General features: G+C 34.6%; 2 protein-coding genes across 10 annotated transcripts; both read left to right on the forward strand.

Annotated features, from left to right (window-relative positions):
• The first annotated feature begins 365 nt into the window (after positions 1-365).
• On the forward strand, positions 366-5,526 carry LOC111318429 (Stress responsive alpha-beta barrel domain protein). 6 transcript variants are annotated; one of them, XM_089757177.1, is made up of 11 exons: positions 366-574; positions 665-767; positions 1,680-1,807; positions 2,532-2,671; positions 2,794-2,880; positions 3,128-3,266; positions 3,499-3,558; positions 3,641-3,684; positions 4,171-4,256; positions 5,217-5,258; positions 5,432-5,526. In XM_089757177.1, coding segments are annotated over exons 1-10 (864 nt in total). In that variant the 5' UTR covers positions 366-498; the 3' UTR covers positions 5,218-5,258; positions 5,432-5,526. The 6 variants fall into 6 exon arrangements, 5 of the variants coding, with proteins under 5 accessions (XP_089613303.1, XP_089613295.1, XP_089613306.1 ...); XR_016335091.1 differs by lacking the exon at positions 5,432-5,526 and having other exon boundaries at positions 4,171-4,334; positions 5,217-5,385; XM_089757169.1 differs by lacking the exon at positions 5,432-5,526 and having other exon boundaries at positions 5,217-5,385.
• Positions 5,527-6,244: 718 nt separating this feature from the next.
• Positions 6,245-26,133, forward strand: SPK1 (guanyl-nucleotide exchange factor). Of its 4 annotated transcripts, none has more exons than XM_022921291.2 (31): positions 6,245-6,382; positions 6,510-6,619; positions 6,835-6,997; positions 7,091-7,194; positions 7,327-7,439; positions 7,544-7,599; positions 7,727-7,824; positions 7,925-8,062; positions 9,047-9,358; positions 9,574-9,861; positions 10,862-11,029; positions 11,111-11,302; positions 11,503-11,546; positions 11,974-12,043; positions 12,513-12,674; positions 15,144-15,251; positions 15,410-15,447; positions 15,750-15,894; positions 16,818-16,944; positions 17,508-17,701; positions 18,325-18,455; positions 19,507-19,582; positions 19,760-19,870; positions 20,659-20,841; positions 22,120-22,263; positions 22,407-22,580; positions 22,699-23,046; positions 23,136-23,465; positions 24,096-24,281; positions 24,654-25,628; positions 25,739-26,133. In XM_022921291.2, the coding sequence occupies exons 2-31, from the start codon at positions 6,521-6,523 to the stop codon at positions 25,991-25,993; spliced, it is 5,532 nt and encodes a 1,843-aa protein (XP_022777026.1). In that variant the 5' UTR covers positions 6,245-6,382; positions 6,510-6,520; the 3' UTR covers positions 25,994-26,133. The 4 variants fall into 4 exon arrangements, with proteins under 4 accessions (XP_022777026.1, XP_022777027.1, XP_022777029.1 ...); XM_022921292.2 differs by having other exon boundaries at positions 22,120-22,257; XM_022921294.2 differs by lacking the exons at positions 6,245-6,382; positions 6,510-6,619; positions 6,835-6,997; ... (3 more) ...; positions 7,727-7,824; positions 7,925-8,062 and adding an exon at positions 8,675-8,796.
• The last annotated feature ends 73 nt before the right edge of the window (positions 26,134-26,206 follow it).

A 26,206-nucleotide genomic window follows, 5' to 3' on the forward strand; every position in this document is an offset into this window, starting at 1 on the left:
AAAATCGCTACATATACAAATTCAACTTATAAAAATAAGTACTTTTTTATTTTTTTATTTTTTTGATGAAATTAATGACGTGACACCATCTCAATATGAAATTGAAGCACAAAAGAGCATAAATTGTAAAAAAAAAAATAAAATGGAAGTTGTTATGCAATTATTTAACTTATAATAAATAATAAATGTTGTTTACTTATTATTTGAAAAGAGAGAAAAAAAAACATACTTACTAACGTTCTCAATTTCATATAATTAAGATAAAAATAAATTATTCATGACAAACAAAATAGGTAACAAATATTTAAATATTTTAAAAATTAAAACACATTTAAATAAGAAATTTAATTAATTTTTTCCTCACCTCAGGGCTAGTTGATAATTACGGTGATCCACACACTTCCACATGCCACAACCTCTACAGAGCAGGTGACGACGTCCAACACCAAAAGAACACAAGACAAACGAAAATTTTGAGAAAACTGAAGAGATAGAAAAATGGTGGTTTCTCTGCCAATGCCTCAAGCCCTTACCTCGCGCTCCTTTCCCATTTACTCTGCAATTTCTTCGAACGGTGAGTCTTTGAGATCTTATCGATATGAACATCTTCGATTTGTCTTTTATGCTAACAAGTTATTGTATTTTTTTCAATAAAATTTCCAAGTTTATGGACGACATGGGAGTGGAATAATGGTGAGGAATCGGCTAACTGCAATTTTTTGTGCTAATGGTAATGGGCAGAGGGAGCGGAACCTCCGTCGCAGAAGGTTCTTTACTCTTTTGATTTTTTGCTTTGTATTTTATGAACCTTGTTATGTGTTCTGACTGTTAATGATGCGTTTCGCGTACACCGGATATTGAACATGCCATCCAAAATATCTACAAATCTTCAATTTCGTCTGCTCTTCTTTTATTTCTTGCCAAAAGTGCACAACTTTTGCTCTAATCCTTATTTTTCATAATTCTTCTATTGAACTGTAAAACAATTGAATTCTTACTATCTGTTCTATGTGTGTACCTCTAGGATGTGTTTGGTACACAAGATTATAATAGTATAGGATGAGATGATATTATGAATAAGATTGGATTAAATAATGTCAACCTATCTTGTGTTTGCTGCGATAGGATAAGGTAATTTATTTATTGTTTAAAATTATCCTTACTCAAAGTTTATGCAATTTAAATTATTGATGTAATTTTTAAGGATATAATGGGACATGTAAGTTCAATCTATAGATTAAAAACAAACCTCTCCACTTTGGAGGATTGAATCATCCTATACCAAGAGGATGATTAATCCTCCTTGTAATCCTATCCCTTTTTTAGATACAAACCAAACATAATATAGGATGATTATCATCCTATCCTATCCATCATCCTATGCACCCAATGCACCATATATATATTTATATATAGTCATTTCTATTCATCAATTGATGCAAACTCCACTCAAACTGTTATGATGATGATAATTCTGATTTCTTTTCTGGAATGGACCCTAAATCTAAGCATTTGACATCTGCACTTAAGCCTTCGAACTATTTCTCAAGTCTTTTGTTTCACTTAACCCGTCAACTTTGGCAATCCAGTGAGTGTCCCATTTTGTTTAAGCATCCACAGTTTGGTTCTTGCATCTTGCATGCTTATAGATTAAATAATACTACTATCATTTCTTTCAGGAAGGTGGTTGAACACGTATGTCTGCTCAAAGCAAACAAGGATATATCCGATGATGAACAGAAGGATATGTTGGATTACCTTTATACATCTCAATATCAGATGCCTGGCATTGTTGCAGTATCTTTGGGTTAGAACACTTTCCATTTGGCTGCAACTAGCTGCCTATGAGTGCCCTTTTTTCCTTGACAGTAAATAAAATTTCCATTCCATTCTTGTGTGTATCTAATTTACAACAAGAAGGGATTGAAGATAGATAATACAAATTTAGAGGGAGAATCAGAGATATACAAAATAATTTATTAGTTGTAATCAGAGTATGAATTTCATTTTATAATATTTGACATGCAATTTGTTTTTTTTTCATTTTTTGGCTATCAGGCATGCAATGTAGTTTCTGTGCAAATTGACATACAATAAAAGCTGCTAGTTTTGAATAACCTAAATACATGTAAACCCTACAATTAAGCCCATAAAATCTAAAATAAAGTCCTGGATTATTTTTTTCATCTAGCTTCTTTTCATCCTGCATTAGTATATCTGGCAAATGATTAGTTATACAAACTTTTGTGTGGTAATCTACCCATCTTCCTTGCTTCTTGAGTAGATCTTTGATTTGATTAAGCACAACAGAAAGCCAATCTCTTTCACATGTGATCCATATAAATATCCCTATTTAATGTTTGATTTAGGCTTAAGATTTCCTCAAGGATTAAACTTGTGCTTATACTCTGCAAAAGCACCAGGCTGAATGTGGATATGCTATATACGCATATACAATTGATAAATCTAACATATCCTTCTCTTCTTCATAAAAAATCCAGCTTATGTATATATTTTATCTACTCCTTTAGGCCAAATATCTGGTCGAGCTAAGGAAGATTATACTCATGCTGTCTTCATGCGTTTCCGAAGTAAGGAAGACCTTGCAAAGTTCTATGAGAACCCTCTCTACCTGGAAGTTCTGGAGGAGCATGTAGTGCCTTACTCTCATGTATGCCCTGACATGTAAACACCAAACTCAATTGCTCTAAATTATTTTTTTCCTCAATTTCATTGTGAAATAATCTGAGCAAAAATGCATAATTTAAATTGTTCTGATTATAGAGTTCAAAGTTGCATGCATCTTTGCAGGGTTTAATGAATGTGGATTACGAATCTGAAGTGGAAGATGATATCTTTCCCGTATTTCGTAAAGGAGAGGTTGGATGCTATATACCCTCTGATTTCCATTGATATCATTAATTTTGCTTCTACAGAGTTTCTCTTTTGAGTGAAATAGAGAATGATATTTGTCCTTTTTTTCCTTTAAAGGTCTAGGATATCAAATGATTGAATGCTGAAAATGATTAGATGTTCATAATGGATTTATTTACATTATCCTGGTCATTTCCAGTTTCTGAATTCTGCCTATAACTTCTGCAATAGATTAATATGCTTTTGGTGGCAGGAGTTCAACTATGGTGTAGAGTTTATGCTTTTGATTGCATTTGTTGAGGCTGAAATTGGCGGACCTGCAGAAGATGCACTAATGTCTCTTCGAGAGCTTACTATGGAATGCCCATCCTTAATTCTCCAATGCACTCAAGGTGTGTGCAATGAAAAGAGCAATGTTGATTCAGTATGCTGCCTAATGATCCTCCCTGACATTTGACCACCTTTAAATTGGGAAGTCTGTTTGGGCTGTGATTAGGTTATAGATTATATCTATATCTTATCCTTGCTGCTTTTATCAAGCCAATTTTGCCATAGCATATGAGGGTATAATATTATAGTTATAGTTTAGTGATTCTGTTGTATTTCTTATTGCTACAATTGTAGGTTCAAACTTCAATAGCAGTAAGGAATATACACATGGAGTGGTGATACGGTTTCGATCACGTGGGTCCCTTTTCATGTTCTTTAACATTTGATTATTTAACACTTTGCTTCTTTTGACTGCTATTTACTGGCATGCTTGCAGTTGAGGCCTTCGAGATATTTTTTACCAGCTCAGGATACAGAGATGTAAGGAGCCTTATGCTGTGTATTTGAAAAATTCTAATATGATATGATACTTTTACCTGTCACTTTGTCTTCATGTCATTTTCACGAGTATGTTTGTACCCTCTCTACTTTAGTCTTGAGTATTTCAGATATTCTTGGAGATGGTGTAAATTGCTGAGAACTCTGTTCCTCTCTTGATATTTTGGCTATTCTTATTTTCATCTTCTAGTGATATCATCTTGTAAAGTTCTTTTTCTTCTTTTCCCAGCTTCTACTGTTCTCAAATTCTTTCCTTTAAAAATGCAGCTATTCTTCTTTAAATTTGTCATCATTCTTGCCAATTTTGAGACAGGAACTTGAAATTTTAAACAGGCTTTAGAAACAAAATTATTTTTTATATGTCAATTTAAAATCTTTTCCAGAGTCAAGTTCAGGCTGTTTTGCTTTAATTTTTATGGAGAGATCATATTCCAAGCGACTAAATATACTTTTAATTTGTGAAAACAGGTGTGGAAATCCAAGTTCCAACCAATAGCCAGGAAAACATTAGCCATTCATTTTTCTGTTGATCCAGTTGGCACTGAGATAATGTAGTAAGAATTGCTTCCTTTTGATTTTTGCACTCCTGATGATGTAGTTACACATGTGCATGAGAATTAATGGTTGCACAGGTTTGTAACACATCCCAACTTCTTTCTCACTGCTCTCCCCTCTCTTCTCCTCACCTAACTAAAATGCTGTTCATTTCATTTCTCCGCAATCCTTCTTGGTACCTTTTTGCTTTGCTTGGTTTTTAGGTTTGATGTGCTTCCTAAAAATATATCAAAGTTCTCATACATGCTTACTTGAAATTTATGTAGGGATTTTGGCAAAAAGTTTTAATAACTCAATCCAGCATTCCACCCCCCTCTTAGATTGTTCTTGTGCTTGAGCTAATAGAAGGATTTAATTAAGTTCAACAGTTTAGTTTTTAGCACGGACTTCACAGAAAAACTAAAGGTTTTGAATATCTTGCTATTAGGATATGGCGTGTTGAGGCCATTTTGAGGCTTCTCCAATGGATTTGGTTTTTAGCTGCTAGTGACTTGGGTGTTTGCTCTTTTGCTTGCTAGAAACTAAATCTTTTGAATATATATATATATACACACACACACACACATCATGTAAATATTTTATTTATTTATTTATTGGCAGTCATGGTAGGAGGTGTGACTTTACCTTGGCTTTTTCCTTGTGGTTGGGAATTTTATAATTAAATCTCTTTAATAAAATTGCTTCTTGCTTTTCAAAAAGTGGTATGTTACTACCAAGGTATTATGAAAATATGTTCGTGGTTCACTGTTACATTTTTGAGCTCACATCTAAAATTGTCGGGAATATCTATGTACTGCACAGATGATTTTTGCATCATTTCAGTCACTGTTATTGTCATACTCGAACATCTTTCTCGTGCACATATTTAGTCAACTATCTTCTTCTATTAGGTTCAATGAATACATAGATACGAGCTCCGACACAACTTTGAATGGTTATGTCAATTTTGTTTTTTGCAGAACATTCTTGGAGAAATGAAACAACTTTCAATCAATACTTAGGTATTCTATTCTTAGTGATGTACCTCAAGATAAGATATAGTCCTTCAAGGGACCTCTAACTATGTATAAAGTTCAGTTTAAACCTTCACTCTTTTCTTTTGTCAATTGAGCTCTCAATCTTTATTTATTTATTTATTATTATTATTATTATCGTTTTGATCGAGTTTTGACAGAATTCAAGCACGCGAGGACACACGAGTAATAAACCGAAGGCCTTGGATGTACCATGACAGATGATGTGTCAAACCATGTTTACTACCAAAAATGCCCACGTATAAAATACCACGTGTCGGACAATGTGGAAAAAAACTAAGATGATGAGTCGATTTATTATCAAATAAAATATTAAAATCAATAAATTTTTTTGATGTAAAAAGATTCATTAAACTTAAATATGAAAAAAAAAAAGATACTTTTTTTCTTCCTCCTTTCGCTCTTTGATTCATTACTCATAAGTCCTAACCTTGTTTCTTTCGTTCTTCCACATCTTCTATTATTTTTCTCTTTTTCTTTTGCTTCCAATCAAGATCATCTCCCTTTTTCTTTCTAAATTTCTTTTTATTACTTTCTTAAATTACAAATGTCTTGCAGTGGCTCTCATGGGTGGGTTGGCCGTGATAACAGGTAGGACTGACCATTGAGACGTCTTTCGAAATGAATATTATTACAAAATTAAAATATTAATTTGATAAAAATTTTGAAATATTAAAATAATCTTTTAATCTTTAAAATTTATTTAAATAAATTTTAAACTTATCTAAAAATGAATTATTTACACTCCAAGAGCACATGCAATCTGAAAACTAAAGTATATGTATCTGTACCCTTTAATTCACTAAGAAATATTTATATTATACGGCTCATTTATTATTTTGCATTTTAATCACCTAACTGTAATTTTCCGTAAAAGGAAAATATACTCTAGCAGTGGGACGAGGGTCGGAAGCGGAGAATAACATCAACCACAGTTCCTATTTCCGGGTTTTAGACTGATATTGACTCGTGTCTTCGGTAGTGTCTCCGTGCTCCTCTGCTCTCTACGGCTCAACTTGGCTCGCTGTGCGTTCAGATTTGTCACTCAGATCTCTTGTTTTGCTTTAGCTAATCGATCCGTTGTCTTCTGGGTATTCTTTTTTTCTTTTTCTCTCTCGTTTGCCAGAGTTCAGGGTTTTTGTTTCAGATCTGCCAAATACACATTGCATTTTGGCTGATTCCAACTTTTGAAGACTAAATTATCATGTAAAAATGCAGAATCTGGTGTAATGGATAACAACGTTGCTAGCAATGGCAACGGGGGCGGTGGAGATCGCTTTCGGAGAATACCTCGACACTCGCTCGCTCATCTCAAGCTGGATCCTTTGGTCACTTATTCTCTCTTCTTTTCTTACATCTTGCAGTTATTTATATTTATTTTGCAACAATTATGTTACATATTTATTAAGTAGTAGCTTTAATGATAAACCCTCTCATGTTTGCCTGATTATATATTTTGGATTAGATAGTGTAAATTAACAAAAAAAAAAAAAAAATTGATTTTCTTGTGCTAAAGCTGAGTTGTATGATTTGTTGGACTTAGCTTGACGACAATTTGGAGCAGTGGCCACATCTAACTGAACTCGTTCAGTGCTATAGAAGCGATTGGATTAAGGATGATAACAAATATGGTCACTACGAAAGTATCAGTCCTGTTTCCTTCCAGAATCAGATATTTGAAGGGCCAGATACTGATATTGAGACGGGTGAGATTCTATTTGCCGTGTATGTTTTTGTTGAAAAAAATTAATTTACTGATATACATCTTATTTGCCGTGGTATTTGCTATATTTATGCAGAAATGCGACTTGCCAGCGCGAGACAAATTAAGGCGGAAGATGCTACTGATGATGACATGCCAAGTTCCTCAGGAAGGCAATTTACCAACTCTAATTTTACAAAGGTTGCTCTGGTTAAACATTTATCTCTCTATTTTTCTTTTCTCCTACTTGTTTTGCTTCTGCAGACTGCGGTATTTCCTCTTTTATTTCCCATTAGTGGTAATTTCCTTTCAAATCTGATGATATATTTGTAGCATTTTGGTCAATCTCCCCTCCCAGCTTATGAACCAGCTTTTGACTGGGGAAATGAGAGGTCAATGATATTTGGCCAAAGGATTCCAGAAACCCCTACCACACACTATGGCAGGTTTGAATCTTATTGCTCCTATAAATTCTTTTTGGGTGTTATTGGTTTTTTTAGGTTAATTTCTCATTAAATGACGCATTCCTTCTTGGGATGGTTGACCCCAGTGGATTGAAGATCTCTGTCAAAGTTCTGTCCCTTTCCTTTCAAGCTGGACTTGTTGGTTAGCTTTCCATTCTGTCCCTATATTTGACAGGATGCTCTTGCTTCTTGTTACAGTGTTGTTACTTCACGTTCATTCATTTTACTGTTTCATGGTTTGTCTTAGATAACCCTCTTTTTTCTCACAGAGCCATTCTATGGAACCATTTGCGTATATAATAGGGAGAGGAGAGAAAAATTGTCTGAAGATTTTTATTTTTCTGTGCTACCAAGTGAAATGCAGGATGTAAGAAATAATGCCATTTATGCCCTTTCATTTTATCGAATGAGATAATTTTCAATAAATGATGACCGATGAATCTTGGTTCCTGTTGCTCTTATGACAGGCTAAAGTGCCTTTAGAACCTTGTGGAATATTCTACTTAGATGCTCCATCAGCATCAATCTGTTTGCTAATCCAGTTAGAGAAGCCTGCAACAGAAGAAGGCGGCGTAACCCCTTCGGTTTATTCACGTAAAGAACCGGTATTTGCATGGACACCTGTCACTCTGTCTGTCTTCTTGTTTTAACCTCTCATTTAATGTGCCAGAATTCAATGTTTTATTTCCTTTTTTTTTTTTTTTATCTGTTAGTGGGATTGTTGTGATCCCTCCTCATCACTTTCTCATTTTGGAGTAAATTCTGTTGACCTGAAGAAAATCAATGTCTTTACATGTAGTATATGAATTTATCTAGGTTTTTGGGTGCTTGATTTTAATTTGGAGCTAGAGTGATAGACTGTTATCCAAAGCAATATTATAGTCTGTTTGGCTCAGTTGGAGGTTTTAAGAGAAGTGCTGTACGATTAGAGCTGTTCCAGAAGTGCTATGGAGGAAAGTGGAAATAGTATTTCTCAAACTTGAGGTAGAAGCATTATAGAATGTGGAAATCTGTTTGGTAATAATTTTATAAAAAATGCTTTGAATGGGGACAACAAAATTTCATCAAGGTTTAAATTTTAGTTTCTACTTGCTTTAGCTCTTTAAAGTTTACTTCAAATTATGGTTCAGTTGTAGTGGTTAAAGTTTTCACGAGCTTCCTGTGAAAGATTTTTTAATAGCTCCAAACTCCTTACTTCAGGTTTTTTTATTGTAGAAGATCTTTTAAAAGGCTGGGCCAAATACTTGCTTACTCTAAAGAGAATCTATTCGGTATTAGTACATGCTTCTAAAATCCGCTTCATCTGAGGAAATAAATCTGGCTTTTATGCTGAAATGGTGTAAGTAGATTGGTCTTTGTTTGGCTGCATGCTATGTTACTGTAAAAGTCAGTTGTTGATACTTCTTGTTGCACAAAAACATTGACATTGGAAGGCTGTCAGGTCGGTGCATTATTTATACTAAAAATATGTGCCATCCTAGGATTTAAATTAAGGGAGAAAGGTGCATTATTTATACTAAAAAGAGGACTTAGGGTTCCCTAAATTAAACTCTTATGGCATTTGTTTTCTCTATCCTCTGTCTAAACAGGTGCACTTGACTGAGAGAGAGAGACAGAAGCTGCAGGTGTGGTCTCGTGTAATGCCTTACAGAGAGTCTTTCGCCTGGGCCATTGTTCCATTATTTGATAACAGCATTGCTGCAGCTTCTGGTGGATCTGCTTCTCCTAGTAGCCCTCTTGCACCCAGCATGTCTGGTTCAAGTTCTCATGAAGGTGTCTTTGAGCCCATTGCGAAGGTCACATCAGATGGGAAGCTGGGTTACTCAAGTGGTAGTTCTGTTATTGTTGAAATATCTAATCTAAATAAAGTGAAGGAAAGCTATACCGAAGAGTCTCTTCAGGTATTGTGTAGTTGCTTTATGGTTTTCTTTTTTGTGGTTTGTTAGTGAACAGCTTGGCTAGATTTTTTTAATGGAAAGACTTGTTTGCATGATGATATTATGTTATTCTGTATTTGCCATTTGGTCTTCTCTTTCCTTTATCCTGTATCAGCATTTTACATTATGTTTTCTTCTAATATTCTGTTGCCTTTGTGCCTTTTATTCTGATATAATAGGATCCTAAACGAAAGGTCCACAAACCTGTAAAAGGTGTTTTGAAATTGGAAATTGAGAAGCACCAGACTCTTCTTGCTGAGGTGGAAAATGTATCAGAAGTTGGCAGTGTGACAAATGATTCCTTGGATCCAGGGGATCCAAATGCTGATACAATGTTTCCAAAGAGTCCTGGCAATGGTCTGGATGGACCCCAGAGCAGCAACTCCAAGTGGATAGCGATTGATGGGAAAGGTGTTTCTGGAAATGGATCTAACACTCAGGGAAATCTGGATTTCTGTGCAGATGATGTAAGCAGAATACCCTTACTCTCATTTTTGTCTTTGGGTTTACCTATGGCATGCCAAGTAGCAATTACATCTTTGCACAGCTGATAGGAAGATATTGGTGGATCATCCTTCTTACCATTGAGTATGATTGCTCTATTTGTCATCTTTTCTTTTTCCATTTTATATCTTAATTGTCCATTCGTCTTCCAATCTCTAAGCATGGTTCGTGGCTCAATTCGCTGAATGCTTATTTAAAATTTTCTGGCTAGGAAAATTATTTTAAATGAAGAAATCAGAGTATAACTTCAAGTTTTAAAAGCTGTATTGATAGTAAAAATGGAATCCTTTGTCATTAATATTTGAGGTCAACTTTTTGCTTTGACAGATTTGTTTTTCATATCTAGTTTTTGTTTGGCTTATTTCTTATTTCATAATACTATTAAGTGCATTGTCTGCTGTTAGTTTATTTTGGATTCATTTTAGCATGCTCTTGGTCATTCTTACAGTCACTTTTGGACCTTTTCCAGATGCTGATTTTTGGGTTGCAGTGATCCTATTTCCACTTGTCCGCTAATTCATTTGTTTTTTTATTAGTTGATACATGTGGCATTGTTACACATTTTGCAAGTTTTCTAATTATAGTTGGAGCACTTTTTGGGTCCATTAATTATCATGTTGCCATGTGGCTGTGGCACTAAAGTAAGAAAGATGTTTAAGTGATCCTTGTCAAGTGTATACAATTTAGTTCAAGTCTTTAATTTTTTTACATTGCCTATTTTCTGGGTTTGGGTTAAAAATTAAACTGAACCTGAACCAAGTAGCCTTTTTGCTAACTACATGCTCCTTGTAATGTGATGATTGTGATATGGTTGCTACTTATCTGTGCATTTGAGAATCTTATCATTAGGACTGGCATGTTATGACCCATTTTATTTTATATTTTTTGAAACTGAGTAATCTTGCTAATTGTTATTTGTGTGGAACTCATTAATCTAAATTACTATGTTAATTCATCTGACAGTTCCAAGCTTTTGACTTCCGTACAACAATGAGAAATGAGCCATTCTTGCAGCTTTTTCATTGTCTATATGTGTATCCCTTAACTGTGAATTTAAGTCGGAAAAGGAATCTGTTCATACGAGTTGAGCTAAGAAAGGATGATGCAGATGCTCGTAGGCAGCCCTTAGAGGTAAATGTGTTGAGTGATACTTAGCATTCAATTTTCTAGATTTCATCTTACTTGTTTCTTTGGTCCAATTAATACAACCAGGCAATGCATCCGAGGGAGCGTGGTTCATCACTTCAGAAATGTGCTCACACCGAAGTTGCTGTAGGTGCTAGGGTGGCCTGCTATCATGACGAGATTAAAGTTTCACTGCCTGCTGTCTGGACACCATTGCATCACCTGTTATTTACTTTCTTCCATGTTGATCTTCAAACTAAACTTGAAGCTCCAAAACCAGTGAGTTTTGCACGAATTTATGTTTGGGAAATAATTATAACATGGATTTCATGTGTCTTTTAGTTTTTATTCATTTGTTTTTTTTTTAAATTCTATATTCTGGAGCTATTATTGGGCTTTCAGTTCCTTTCCTTTTTCCTTTTCCTCTCTATTTACCATATTAATTTTCTAGGAATTCATTCAATTTGTTCATTTGGCAGGTAGTTATTGGCTATGCATCACTTCCATTATCCACACATGCTCAGTATGTATATGCTCAAATTGAACTTCTTCCCTTTTTTTTCTCTTCAAGTTTGAAATAACAAGTCACTGCTTCATCTAGTTAAAGCATGGTAATTAGCTATGAAGTGGGACCACTGGTTTAGTATGCTAGTTTTTAGTTTAGCATTAGATGGTTGTTATTATTATTTGTTAGGTGATAGGTTAATCATTATATTTATTTTGGATAAGTCGTGGGTGCTTCATCTATGGGGTGAAAACAAATGACCAGGTGACTAATTTTTATTTTTTCTACTGGGCAAAGGTTTATTTTCAGCTTTTTTATTTGGAATTTTCTTGTCTGTTTTCTATTGTTATCAAAGTTTTTGTAATGAATGTTTTGTTCACATCAGTCTCATCATTGCTCAACAGGCTCATTAAATCAATTTAATTTTTTTTTTTTTTAAATTCAGATTGCGATCTGAAATTTCTTTACCAATAATGAGAGAACTGGTTCCACATTATCTCCTGGATTCTGGCAAGGTAAGTTTTACAACATTAAATATTCAATACTATAACCACTCTTATCCTTTTATGCCATGCTGTTGGATGAAATTTTCTCATTCTTTTATAGTCAATCTATTTGTTGTATTTTTGTTTTGGATTTCTTTTTTTTATATTTTTGTTGTAAATCAAATGGCTGCAGATTCTTGATTGTATGTGTGACACTGGATTATTCAGTTGCTTAAATAAGTTTGCTTTTATTTCATTCTTGTATATTTGTTTAGTATAACTTGGGAATTTCCTGCTTGTATGGATAACAAACTTGTTACTTTATTTTAGTCTGGTGTTATTGGTATTGGTGAATGATATAGTTGGCTGCAAAGCTTTTGTGCTTACATGTGAAGTTTCTTCAATTACTGTATGAGTGTGTTTTCTGATGAGGTAACTTGGATGCTTGGCTGTGAAACTTGACATTATGAATTCATATTTACTTTTCCTGGTTCTATAGGAGAGGTTGGATTATTTGGAAGATGGAAAAAATATTTTCAAATTGCGCTTAAGACTTTGTTCATCTCTGTACCCAATTAATGAGCGCATCAGGGATTTCTTTCTTGAGTATGATAGACACACTCTTCGAACAAGCCCACCTTGGGGTTCTGAGCTTTTGGAGGTACTTCTGTTTTGTGCTTATTGGTTGATCTCCATCTTCTGCTACGTTTTTTTGGATCCATTATGTTTCTAACCTAATTAGTTCCTAATTTAGTTTTCAATAATTTTAATAGTACATTGTTGTAAGATGAGCATCATAAGTTGAAATGAAAATATATAGAAGAACAAATTAAACCTTTGATTTCATATACACAAAAATCCATAATTACCCAACAGATAAGAAGAAATTGATATGAAAAGGCAAAACAGAATAAATTAAAAAAAAAGAAAAAAAGATATTGGAATATTGGCTCTGAGTAAAGGTGGTGAGTGTGTGGTTTAGCTCAATTCAGGTCATTTTTGTTCTAGTTGTTGACTTTAATGTCAAATTGGTTGGGTTAGGGTGAGTTATCTGGTTGAGTCAAATTTTTTCAACCATTGTTAAGTTATTCTAGGTCACATTTTGCCAACTTGTGACATGCCTTGCTTTTAAAGTTACCATTCATCTATTCTAATCGTTTACTGAATGGTAAGAATGAAATTAAAGAATGAAAAATGAAATTGAGATATGTTATGAATATATAATTGCAGAAATTGATTTTAAAAGAATTTGTGTTTACGTTTTCTTTTAATTACAAGGAATTTGTAATAAGCTAAATTATTAAAAAGTTATATAAAATATAAGAACAAAGAAAAGATATTTTATTATTTTTATTATCTTTGAAAGTTACTAATTGACCAATTTTTTGCATTATATTTGTTATTTTTTTATTGAATTAATACTTAAAAGAGAAAAATAAAATTATACTTAATTTAACTTCAGGATCTTTCAGGTTAGTTTCTCCAATCGTTTGAGGTTTGGTTATTTTGGGTGTGGGTTGATTTAGTTTTGGCTTAATATTGGTTTGGGTTGTTGACTTTTTGTGGTAAAATTGGGTTGGTTTTGATTCAAGTTTGAGCTAGTTTAAGCTTTGTCTACTCTAAATATAGGTGTTGGAGTTGGCGTGAGGGCTGAAACTTGGGAGGAGTAGATAGCGAAGCTTCTGGAACCAAAGAGTAAAAAATTGGTTTTGAGAGATAAAGCCATAATTAAAGGTAAATGTGACTAGGTAAAAAAACAAATAAGAAGGAAAGAACTTTGGTTGTTGAGGGTAAAACTGAGATAGATACGAGGGGGGAGCTTTGAAATATGTTAGAGAGGGCAAAAGGTTGTGTTGGAAGGAGAAGGACAAAAATACTGAAAAGTAACGAATAAAATGATGTTTTTGTTGGGAGATGTCAGGAATAAAAAAAGAAAAGAGAAATGAAAAAAATGTGGTAGGAATTGGGACAGTGTACAATAATTAGTGAAATAAAAAAAAAGAAAAATAAGATGTGCAGAAAGAAATAAATTAATTAAAAAGATAAAAATAAGTAAATTATAAGTATAAACTTAGGGAAAATTAGGTAAGATAGTGCTTAAGGGTAAAGGGAGGTTTAAGGAATACGATAAAATAACTATGATGCAAAAATGACATTAAACTAATTTTAAATGTTAAAAATTAAATATAATGAATTTGGAATCTACTTACGAAATTTTTTTTGTCAATATATGTTGTATATTTATTAATAAATAATTGTTTTTTATTAACATTTTGCATAATTAAAATTTATGTAGTTTAATTGGAATATAACTTTTAGAAATTCTAATTTCCTAGTGTCATGTAAATCACTAAATTGTAATGTTAATGAAAGATTTATTAATATTGTTTTCTAAAGTTTAAATTGCATGTAATTATCTCTAGTGGCAACCAATTAGATTTAAGAATGATATATGTTTAGTTTCTAAAAGCAAGTGCTTTTGTGTATTTGGTTCAATTATAGGTTCATGTTTGCATTGCTTAGAGAGCTAGGTGTGAATCCTCCCTTCCAGGTCAATAAAAAACAAAACTCTTTTAGTAACTAAAAAGAAAAATGTCTTGATGAAAAGTGTTACTAAGTGTCCTGCACATGCTGCCATATTTAGTAGTCTATGTTAGTTTTCAAGTTAGTACAACAACAAATAGAGAGCGCAATTCTAGATTTTACTAACACTACATGTATACAAATGCAATTCTTTTGTTTTTATCACTCTTTTGTTCACTTGCAAAAGGCATTTGAAATTTGCAATTTGGAAATTTTGTATTGGCTGTAATGGTAACAGTTGCAATCATAAAGTGGAACAATCCCATTGAAGTTGTAGTGGGCTGGAAATTAAAGATGAACAAGCTATAAGGATAACTGCACATACCTCTGTTCCATGATATTCCCCTCCCCCACCCCCACCCAAAGAGAGAGAGAGAGAGAGAGAGAGAGAGAGTTAGTGACGTGAAAGGTGGTTCAGGCCTCTAAATCAGGGAGAGGCTGTTCTCATTCTAATGACTTATGTTAACAAAGACAAATATCCTGAATATTCTCAAAATTGCATTGCACATTTTTGCATGTATGACATAAAACTCTTAATGTTTTGCAGGCAATTAACAGCTTAAAGAATGTTGATTCCACTGCTTTGCTACAGTTTCTTCACCCAATTCTGAATATGCTTCTCCATCTTATAGGGAATGGTGGAGAAACCCTTCAGGTTTCAACTAAATTTTTCCAAACTTTCATCAGTCCACACTTAAAAAATTTGTGCCCCTTCTCCCTCTAAGCCTTTTCTCTAGCATATGATTATTGAGCTTCTGTATGTTATACTGGTTTGCTTACTGTATATGCTGCAATCTTAATTCATTGCTTCAGGTTGCTGCATTCAGAGCCATGGTTAATATCCTAACCAGGTAATATATGTATTACACTTATCAATGTTTAAACCAAAATTACTGTTGTCTTGTTATTTATGTGCCCATTCTCTAATATATTCCGGAAGGCACATGTGCACTATCTCAATAAACTTCTAATTACTGCCATGCTAGCTGTATCCTATGGGTTTGAAACAAACTCATCTATCCTTGTTGTTTGAACTGTTAGCATGTGCTCTGTACTCTTTTTTAAGTCAAAGAACATTCTTTGTTCTGGTTTTTAATTGTAATTTGGACATCATTTTTTTAGCATGTGTAATCTTTTATTTATTTATTTGCAGGGTGCAGCAAGAGTCAGTTGATGATGCTGAACGAAATCGCTCTCTAGTTAACTATGTAGATTATGCGTTTGATGACTTTGGTGGTCGTCAACCCCCAGTTTATCCGGGTTTGTCTACAGTGTGGGGTAGCTTGGCTCGTAGTAAGGTAACATCTACTCACCCGTGAAAACCTTCTTTGATATCCTTTTTCTTGAAAAAAGTCAAATGTGGTATGTGTTCTATATATTATTACCTAGATTGTTAATCAGAAAGCGTCATTGTATCATTTCTAAATTACTATATCATTCAACCTAGTCACTGTACTCTGATTTACCCAGGTTCTATACTTTCAAATTTCTTATAATTGACTATTGGAGTCTCAAGATATCATCGGGGAAATGTTAAAAATTCAATATCTCCATGTTGAACACCCATTCCCAAGTCCATGCAGCATTGTTGAACTAGCGAGAAAACTTATGACCTCCTTTTAGAATTATATTGAACCTTGGAAAAGTAGTAATAATAGACTTATAAACAATGCCTCCCCCACACACAAGATACACAAAAAAAAGAAAAAGACCTCCAAATAGATGATGACAAGCCTCTTTATGAAATCTTTGGTGGTGTTTAATAAATTGAAATTAAGGTGCTCAACTTTTAATATTAAAATTTTAAGTGCTGAATAATTACTAATTGGAATGCTGAAAATAAAGTACCTGATGAGAATTTGTTTGAATACTTTTGTCAAAGAGATATGTGATATTGTAGGCATTTCATATCCTGGAAGAATTTTAAAAAAATGATATAAAAGACTTAAACATTTTCAATGTTTTTCCTTGGAAAATTCATTGAAAAAAGCTATAAGTTCTTGAAACTTAAAATTTCAATGAATTATAATCTTTTTATAGTTTATCAATTAGCACCCGAGTGCTTGGTTTTCCAGACTTCCAATTACTTGTAATCCTAACCTAACTTGGACCCTAATTTAGTTATCATTGCTATTTTTAATTCTCAGATGGCATTGGCATAGGAATTGTAATTTTTTAATAATTTTCCTTCAATAATTTATTATATGATTCTGTTCTGCAGGCTAAGGGTTATCGTGTTGGACCGGTATATGATGATGTGTTGGCGATGGCTTGGTTTTTTCTTGAGCTAATTGTTAAGTCGATGGCATTGGAGCAAACACGTCTTTTCCATCATAGCCTTCCACTAGGTAGGTTTACATGAAGAAGAATCTAAATGCGCGCACCACATAAATATACATATATATGTAGGTGCATGTGTGCATATGTGTATATGAATCTCTCTCTATACAATTTAGCAATTGCCAACTGTTACGTCTTTCTGTAATTTTCAATATACTTGATGGTTTAACAAGTCAAGCGTTGGATTTAAAATTATATTCATGCCCGTCATGCATGTAAATTTTAAGTCAATATGATATATATATCCTATCAATTGAATACTCTGTCTTCTGGAACATGTGTATCTAATGCTTGAAACTCTTATGATGTCAATAACCATGTATTTGTAATTTACTTGAAATTTTGGTAAGCATGATTACATGAATAGAACATCAAATTTAAGATTAGATTAAATTACATCGGCATAAGTTGATCCCACCTTATATACAAAAACATCCATGCATACACACATGCTCTCAGACACAGACAGGATTCTGTTAATTCTACGATGACTTTCAGTTGGGGGAAATTCAAAACAGCTTTTATTCTATCATCAATTTGGTAAATCAGTTTTTTCTTTGTTTTAATATAGATGAAGATGTTCCCCCGATGCAGTTGAAAGATGGTGTGTTCAGATGTATAATCCAGCTGTATGATTGCCTTCTAACTGAAGTTCATGAGCGTTGTAAGAAAGGGCTAAGCTTGGCAAAACGGTTGAACAGCAGTTTGGCATTCTTTTGTTATGATCTTTTGTCTATAATTGAGCCTCGCCAAAATTTTGAATTGGTATGTTTTTATTGGAATCAATAGTCTGTATTTGTGCTTGGTTTTGGACTGTACTAACTCGGATATGATGCTCTTTGTACTTTTAGTGTCATAGGCTAGTATGCCCCCTAAACCATTGCATTTTAAGAGAACTCTTTGATTTGAAATTTAACCGTTTCAATTCCCTGTTTAGATTCTACAATTCTTTGTACAATAAGTCAGCATCTCAAAAACTCCATTGGTCAGCGATATTTATTGTGACGGTGATTATATATCTTTTCTCATTTACTCTCCAATTGAAAAAACCCATGTCGTGTTTTGCATCTCTGAGTTGAGGATCTCTGGTTTTCCGTAACTTTTACAATTTAATAAGGTGATTCTCAAGCAGTCATTCAAGTCCACATACAGCTGTAGACTGTCTTTTAATGAGTTGCACCACTGGTTGGAGGCATGTCATGCTTTTTTCTCCATCTAATATTTGACTTTTTGGGCATGAGGTGTTGTCTTATATATGGGGAGAGAGGAAAGGCAAAATGATTACCTCCAATGTTTTGGTGGCGTATGGCCCTGAAAATATTGAATTATGTTGTTACTTCTGTAGTTTTGGGGTTGGTCACTTTCTAAATGTGTTTTATTTGTTGCAGGTGTCCTTGTACTTGGATAAGTTTTCTGGGGTATGTCAATCAGCGCTGCACGATTGTAAGCTAATATTTTTGCAGATAATATGTGATCATGATCTTTTTGTGGAAATGCCAGGGAGAGACCCCTCGGATAGGTATTTTATTCTTCCTTTATTTTTATGCTTCACTATGTTCGTATGTAAATAGATAAGTTCTGCTTCATGTCATGCCTTAATGGAGAACATCCCTCTTTTTAGGTGGAGAACTTATGAAACTGGGATGTATTTTATTGTAACAATGTTTTCTTGTTGCTCTGGCACTATCGTCAATTGTAGCAAAATTTCCTTCCTATCGTAAAAGCTGGCATAAAGGGCTTCAACTTTTGAGTGATGATACATATGTGCATGAAGAAGGAATAATATGGTGTGTTCCAAGTTAGTAGAGTTCAGTGTTTACCGATATTTTATAAACCTCCCAAACCTCTGATATAGGACAGCTTTGACAGAGGGGAGTGGGGTGCATTAAATCCTGAGAAGTTACATGAAATTCACATGACTAATTCTCTACTTAATGAAAGAAGTCTCATAAATGCTTGTACAGTTCTAGCAATCCTATCTTTCATGTACTTGAGATTCAAAATAAGAAACTTACAAGATTTACTTAAAACAACTCCTAAAATATAAAAAATAGATCAAGCTAAAAACCTCAGTGACTTAAGTCTGCTGTGTCATAGAAATCCGGTAATTTTGTTATTACCTGACCCTAAAACTGATGAAAATAAACTAAAGCCAAACCTTTTATACTAAAGAAACATAAAAAATGACTTAATGGTATCATTTCAGCGTAAATAAGGTCCTAAAGGTACCAAATAAAGACCATAATTTTAAATTCTCTTGGTGTTTAACCTTGGCTTGCTTTCATATGATTGTCATCCATGTCACCTGTGCGTAAATTGTAGTAGATAGAGGGTCAAAATCAAGACGTTTAACTGATATTGTACAGAGGTCAATTAGTGATATTACTTGGTTTGGAGTAATTTTATTACTTTATCTTAGCATAAAAAGATTCACTAACACTAGTTTTTTTTACTTTCTCTAAGATTTCTTGAAAATTAGATTTAATTGTTTGGCCTTGTGTTGGCCTCGCAAGACCTAGTGGTCGAAATGCTAGTATCACTCACTTGACTAAGTGAATATTGTGCCGTAGGAACTATCTTTCATCTGTCTTGATTCAAGAGCTTTTCCTTACTTGGGATCATGATGATTTATCTCAGCGTGCTAAGGTGAGTTTGGATAAAATATGGTTAACTGTTTTTGAAAAAATCATGCTCATATATTTTGTGTGTCTCTCTTGATGTTGAAGTTTATATTTTTCCGTTATATTCGGATGCATTCCATGCTTAAGATATGTAGCATATTTTATTGCTTTGTAATTAACATATGCTTTTTCCTATGATTAGGCAGCTAGAATTTTGGTAGTTCTTTTATGTAAGCATGAGTTTGATGCTCGGTATCAAAAACCTGAAGACAAGCTGTATATTGCTCAACTATATTTTCCACTCATTGGCCAGGTAAATTGTAGTTTAGAAATCTTAAAGTCTGATGCATGATGATGATTTATCTATTGAGTTTGTTAAGCATTCATTAAAAACCCCACTGGCAATACATAGGGAAGTTCCAGCCTGAATGTAAGGCCAGAACAAACTCTCTGTGTGGGATAAAACCGCTTAAAACAGTTTAAGCTATAAATTCCTAAATTAAAAATATAGCTTTTGTACCATGAACTTGACTCTCTATGATGGCATAGATTATAAGGATTAGGCAGTGGTACTGGTATGACATTGCTGATTTAGCATCCTTGTGATATTGCCTTGATGGTATTACAATTGTATTCACCCAGATGAGCTTGAAATTGAGACAAATTAATGATAAGTATCAAAATTACATGGCTGTTTGGCTTCACATTTGTATGATCTTAGAAAAACCCACATATATGGTACTATGTTTTGCCTCTGGAATTTTTAGCATCTTTTTTTCCCATGTAATTTAGTACGAATGCAGTACTATACTATTCTTTGAAATTTCAGATCTAACTAAAAAGAAAAAGTTGTTCAGAATGGAGTGCAATTATGTTTTAGAATTTTAGCCTAAGCACAGTACAAAATAGGAGTTTGGCATAAACCTTTGGCCAAATCTTATCAATTAGAAATAGGACACAGGATGTGATTTTGGAGTCTAAAATTTGGGATGGCATTGTGTTAAAGATGACCTGCATGATAAGACTGCATTTATTCCAGCAGTTAGGCTTATAATTTAATGTTGCATAAATTTCTTGCTAGTGAATTTATCCTCTCTGCAGATTCTAGATGAAATGCCTGTATTTTACAACTTAAATGCCACTGAAAAGCGTGAAGTTTTGATTGTTATCTTGCAAATCGTGCGGAATCTGGATGATGCATCAGTTGTCAAGGCTTGGCAGCAAAGCATTGCTCGAACTAGATTATTTTTCAAACTCATGGAGGAATGCCTGGTTCTTTTTGAGGTTGCCATATAGCTAAACATTCAATTTCCATTTTTGTTGTGCAAAATTGTTTGTTGGTTCAGTTATTTTATTTGTTTAGGTAGCTCCATGTTGGTATTAAAGTTTTATTTGTTTGTGTTTAGCTTATCACCTATACTTTCTTACCACAATCAATGATTACCCATATACATATATATATATATATATATATATATAAAATCTCAGCTGTGTTATTGGTGTCTTAGCCTTTGAACTTGGTTATGATTGGTCATAAAATATGGAGGCAACATTTGAGTGGCTTAACAAATTGGGCAGTTTAGATTGGGGGCATCATTCTCCATGTGATCATTCTTGATTGCCACCAACCATCCTCTAGTCTTTGTGTGTGTAATGGATAAATAAATATTTGTATGCTTGTGTTCGTGTGTGTGTGTGTGTGCGCGGGTGCGCATGTGTATATAAAGCTTATCCAACACAAATCGTTGGCAATTGTTTCCTTAAAAAAAGTTTAAATTAAATAACTTTAAGAATAATTGGATATTTCAAATTGTGTTTATATATTTTTAACCTAAAAAACCATGTGGGTAACAAAGTACATAACTGTATGCTATTTTTTCCCACTACTTTAAATGCTAAATAATATGCTGGTTGTTAATTTGAAACTTTTTTTTAAAACACAAATAAACTGAAACAAATTGGCAATAATTTACACAGTTAGATTTTGAAGGTTATATACTGAAATGGGCACTTGCAGATGTATATATACGTCCTTGTAATTCTGTTAGATTTCAAATCTATTTCTATTGTACACCTTGAAGGAAAAAAAATTTCCCCTTAGGTGCAGAGGGCCTCTGGTTTAAGTGAGGACAAAAAAATGGTAGAAAAAATTTTTTTTTTGGGGGGGGGGGTGTTGATGCAGGAGAAGGTAATATGTCAGCTTTTAATCCATATAACATGTATTAGCTGTAGCTGTTATAGGAAGAAATATCTGTGAAACAAAATTGTTGATTCCGTAAATGTGAGAATTTGTAAGAAAAAAATATATCTTATTCGGATATTGAGGAAGAATGTTATAGAGGGAACTTTGTACTGTAGCATATCAAGTCTGTTTCAAAATTTGTTTCCCTAGCCTTGTCCTAGACTTTCTCTTCTATCCTGGTCAATACTTCTGAACAGTATGAACTTTTATAATGCTGGTTTATGATATTTTTCTCATGTAATATGGAAATTGGTTTGCAGCAGAGGCTTTGTTACTTCTTACCCTTCCAATTATGCTAATTTTGCATGATGTACTTACAGCATAGAAAGCCTGCTGATGGTATGCTTATAGGCAGCAGTTCTCGCAATCCCGTGGGTGATGGCCCTACTTCGCCAAAATACTCTGATAAGCTTTCTCCTGCAATCAACAATTATTTATCTGAGGCATCAAGACAAGAAGTTAGAGTTAGTTATATTATTGTCCTTTTCTTCTGTTGCTCATAAATTGAGAAGTTATTATGTTTGCTAATGGAAGTTCTTAATTTTGTAGATACAGAGAACTGCATGTGCTAAATTATTTTATACATTGTTTGATTGCTCTAATGCAGCCTCAGGGAACTCCTGAAAATGGCTACTTGTGGCAGAGGGTGAATTCTCAGCTAAGCTCCCCAAGCCAGCCATATTCCTTGAGAGAAGCTCTGGCTCAGGCACAATCTTCCAGGATTGGAGCTTCAGCCCAAGCACTTAGAGAATCTTTGCATCCAATTTTGCGACAAAAACTGGTACAGTTGCACCAGAATGTCATGTTCTTCTCAAAAAAAAAGAAAAGAAATTTCCATTATCTATTTGGTCTTGTTCTGGATTTGGTTTAGGCAGCTCATGGTTTTATGCTTGTTTCAGGAGCTTTGGGAAGAAAACTTGAGTGCTGCTGTTAGTCTTCAGGTTTTGGAAATATCTGAGAAATTTTCTTTGATGGCAGCATCCCATAGCATTGCTACTGATTATGCCAAACTTGATTGTTTATCATCTATAATTATGAGCTTCTTTTCCCGAAATCAGCCACTAGCGTTTTGGAAAGCTTTCTTACCTGTCTTCAACCATGTATTTGATCTTCATGGGGCAAAACTAATGGCTAGGGAGAATGATCGTTTCTTAAAACAAGTTGCCTTTCATCTTCTTCGGCTTGCAGTCTTTCGAAATGATAATATTAGGAAAAGAGCTGTTATTGGGCTTCAGATACTTGTTAGGGTAGGCCCTTTGGCATTCGTAAGACTGATGTCTGTTGGCTGCTCCTTCTGTTGTTAAATCTGACATCAATTGTTTCTTCATCCTTGCAGAGTTCATTCTACTTCATGCAGACTGCAAGGTTGAGGGTTATGCTGACTATCACCTTGTCCGAGCTAATGTCTGACATGCAGGTGACTCAGATGAAGTCTGATGGGACACTTGAAGAAAGTGGTGAAGCACGGCGGCTTCGAAAATCTTTGGAGGAAATGGCAGATGAAGTCAAGAGCTCTGGCCTTTTGAAGGAGTGTGGACTTCCTGAGAATGCTCTATTGGTGACTCCAGAAAATTTTGAAGAGAACCGATGGTCCTGGTCAGAAGTAAAATCTCTCTCTGGCAGTCTTCTTCTGGCCCTTGATGCTAGTCTGGAGCATGCACTGTTGGTAAGTCTAAAGGATCTGTTAGATTCTACTGGGGATCGTGGTACTAATTTTATGAAGATTTTTTTTTATCTTTATTATTATTTTTTGTGAGGTACAGAGGGAGTCATTGTGGTTCACATCTTTTATGTGCCTGCAGTTTTCTGTATGGTCTTTATACAATCTTTGTGCTTTAGTAGAATTTTTTCACTTAAAAAGTACAGTTCAACTGTCCAAGACCTGCTATGTCCTTGAAACTAATAGCTGGAATTCTTAAAAATATGTGGTTAAGCATCATGACAGGACCATGCCCCATCTTAAGGTGATAACAGATACCTACTTTGATCTCTTGGTGATAAGGGCCAGGATATTTTCTGCTGTTTTTGATGATGAGACTACAGTTGTTGAGGATGGGGTTGTTTAAACATGAACTCATGCGTATATGGGATTTGGCTGACCTAAAGCAAACACTCCCTTTAAATGATTAAGCTAATTTAATTTAAGATCGATGAAGGTTATGCTTGTTCATGGCTTAAATTTTTGAGTTTGATAGTAGGAACTGCTAACCGGTTCTGTTTCTTTTTCTGCTTGTGATCTGGATGAATAAATGTTGTTCTACTAACATCTAAACATTGACTGCTATTCTGTTGACAGGCCACTGTAATGTCTATGGATAGATACGCAGCGGCAGAAAGCTTTTACAAGCTTGCAATTGCATTTGCCCCTGTCCCAGATCTTCACATAATGTGGTTGCTGCATTTGTGTGATGCACATCAAGAAATGCAGTCTTGGGCTGAAGCTGCACAGTGTGCTGTGGCAGTTGCTGGAGTTGTAATGCAGGTAAGAAAGTCCTAGACACTTGTTTGCATGCAACCTTAAAATTAAGATTCCTAAACAACATGATTACCTAATGTTGCCCATTTTCTCGCATAGGACATTAAATGTCAGGAAATCGTGAATTAACATGTTATAGAAGTGGAATTTTATGAGCCAAAAGCAGGACCTGACTATATTTTTTGATCAATTTTAAAAAATGGTAGGATTATCTACTAAAGTACATAAAACCCATGCTCCAAAAATTTAACAGATAACAAGGAAAAAAAAAAAAAGGCTGCCAAGAAATTAGAAATAAAAATAGTGAAGAAATAAGACTTCCACCTAATTGCAAATTCGCTCATATTTTGCCATCATCTATGAGTTTCTTTGTTGTAGGCCCTTGTTGCTAGAAAGGATGGTGTTTGGAGCAAGGATCATGTGACAGCTTTACGAAAAATTTGTCCTATGGTCAGCAGTGAAATCACATCTGAGGCATCAGCAGCTGAGGTTGAGGGATATGGTGCTTCAAAGCTCACTGTTGACTCTGCTGTTAAGTACCTACAACTTGCAAATAAGCTTTTCTCTCAAGCCGAGCTCTATCATTTCTGTGCTAGCATTTTGGAACTTGTTATTCCAGTTTATAAGAGCAGAAGGGCATATGGACAACTAGCTAAATGTCATACATTGCTCACAAATATCTACGAATCAATCCTTGAGCAGGAGTCAAACCCTATTCCTTTCACTGATGCTACTTACTATAGAGTTGGATTTTATGGTGAGAGATTTGGTAAGCTGGACCGAAAGGAATATGTTTACCGAGAACCCCGTGATGTACGCTTGGGTGACATAATGGAAAAACTTAGTCATATATATGAATCTAGGATGGATGGTAATCATACTTTGCACATTATTCCTGATTCCAGACAAGTGAAGGCAGAGGAGTTGCAGCCTGGAGTCTGTTACCTGCAAATAACAGCTGTTGATCCAGTCATGGAAGATGAAGATTTGGGAAGCAGAAGGGAGAGAATCTTTTCTCTTTCCGCTGGAACTGTCCGTGCACGTGTCTTCGACCGCTTCTTGTTTGATACTCCATTCACAAAAAATGGCAAGACCCAAGGTGGACTGGAAGACCAATGGAAGAGGAGGACTGTTCTTCAGACTGAGGGCTCATTTCCTGCACTAGTCAATAGGCTCTTCGTGATAAAATCTGAATCACTTGAATTTTCCCCGGTTGAGAATGCAATTGGAATGATTGAAACTCGAACAGCTGCCTTAAGAAATGAGCTTGAAGAGCCTCGTAGTTCTGAAGGTGATCAACTGCCGCGTCTCCAGAGCCTGCAGAGGATTCTTCAAGGCAGTGTTGCAGTTCAAGTGAGCTTACCGAATTTTCTATTTGTCTTTCTGTTTCTCGTACATTTTTGTTTTCACTTAAAAGTAATTATCTAGGATATCCATACTTAAAAGCCACCGAACATATGCAGGTGAATAGTGGCGTTCTGAGTGTGTGCACAGCCTTCTTGTCAGGTGAACCTGCCACAAGGTTGCGTTCTCAGGAGCTACAGCAACTTATTGCTGCACTCCTTGAATTTATGGCTGTATGCAAGCGTGCTATCCGGGTACACTTCAGATTAATTGGAGAAGAAGACCAGGATTTCCACACACAACTAGTGAATGGCTTTCAGTCTCTCACAGCAGAGCTATCTCATTACATCCCTGCAATTCTCTCAGAGCTCTGATAATGTTTTTTAGCATTACTTGCTCCATTATTCCTTTCTGGTGCAAGCTGTTCATATAGAATGTGACATACATTCTTTTGTAGATCTGTGCTCTCATGATGATTGTTTATGTATGCAATAACCAATTTGTTTGTGCGCTATGGTAGATTACATATTCAAGCTCTCCTTCCTGCCTAAGTTATTGGGCAAGGCATTTTCGGTTCTAAGTGACCT

Source organism: Durio zibethinus, chromosome 2 (assembly GCF_047325235.1).
Source record: "Durio zibethinus cultivar Kanyao isolate XHJ-2024 chromosome 2, ASM4732523v1, whole genome shotgun sequence".
Taxonomy (NCBI): Eukaryota; Viridiplantae; Streptophyta; class Magnoliopsida; order Malvales; family Malvaceae; genus Durio; species Durio zibethinus.

Coding starts and splice junctions, on each gene's coding strand:
- LOC111318429 (XM_089757177.1), top strand. CDS start 499: ATGGTGGTTTCTCTGCCAATGCCTCAAGCCCTTACCTCGCGCTCCTTT. Junction 575..664: donor CTCTGCAATTTCTTCGAACG/GTGAGTCTTTGA, acceptor AAAATTTCCAAG/TTTATGGACGACATGGGAGT. Junction 2,672..2,793: donor ATGTAGTGCCTTACTCTCAT/GTATGCCCTGAC, acceptor TAGAGTTCAAAG/TTGCATGCATCTTTGCAGGG.
- SPK1 (XM_022921291.2), top strand. CDS start 6,521: ATGGATAACAACGTTGCTAGCAATGGCAACGGGGGCGGTGGAGATCGC. Junction 9,862..10,861: donor TGGATTTCTGTGCAGATGAT/GTAAGCAGAATA, acceptor TTCATCTGACAG/TTCCAAGCTTTTGACTTCCG. Junction 12,044..12,512: donor ATCTCCTGGATTCTGGCAAG/GTAAGTTTTACA, acceptor CTGGTTCTATAG/GAGAGGTTGGATTATTTGGA.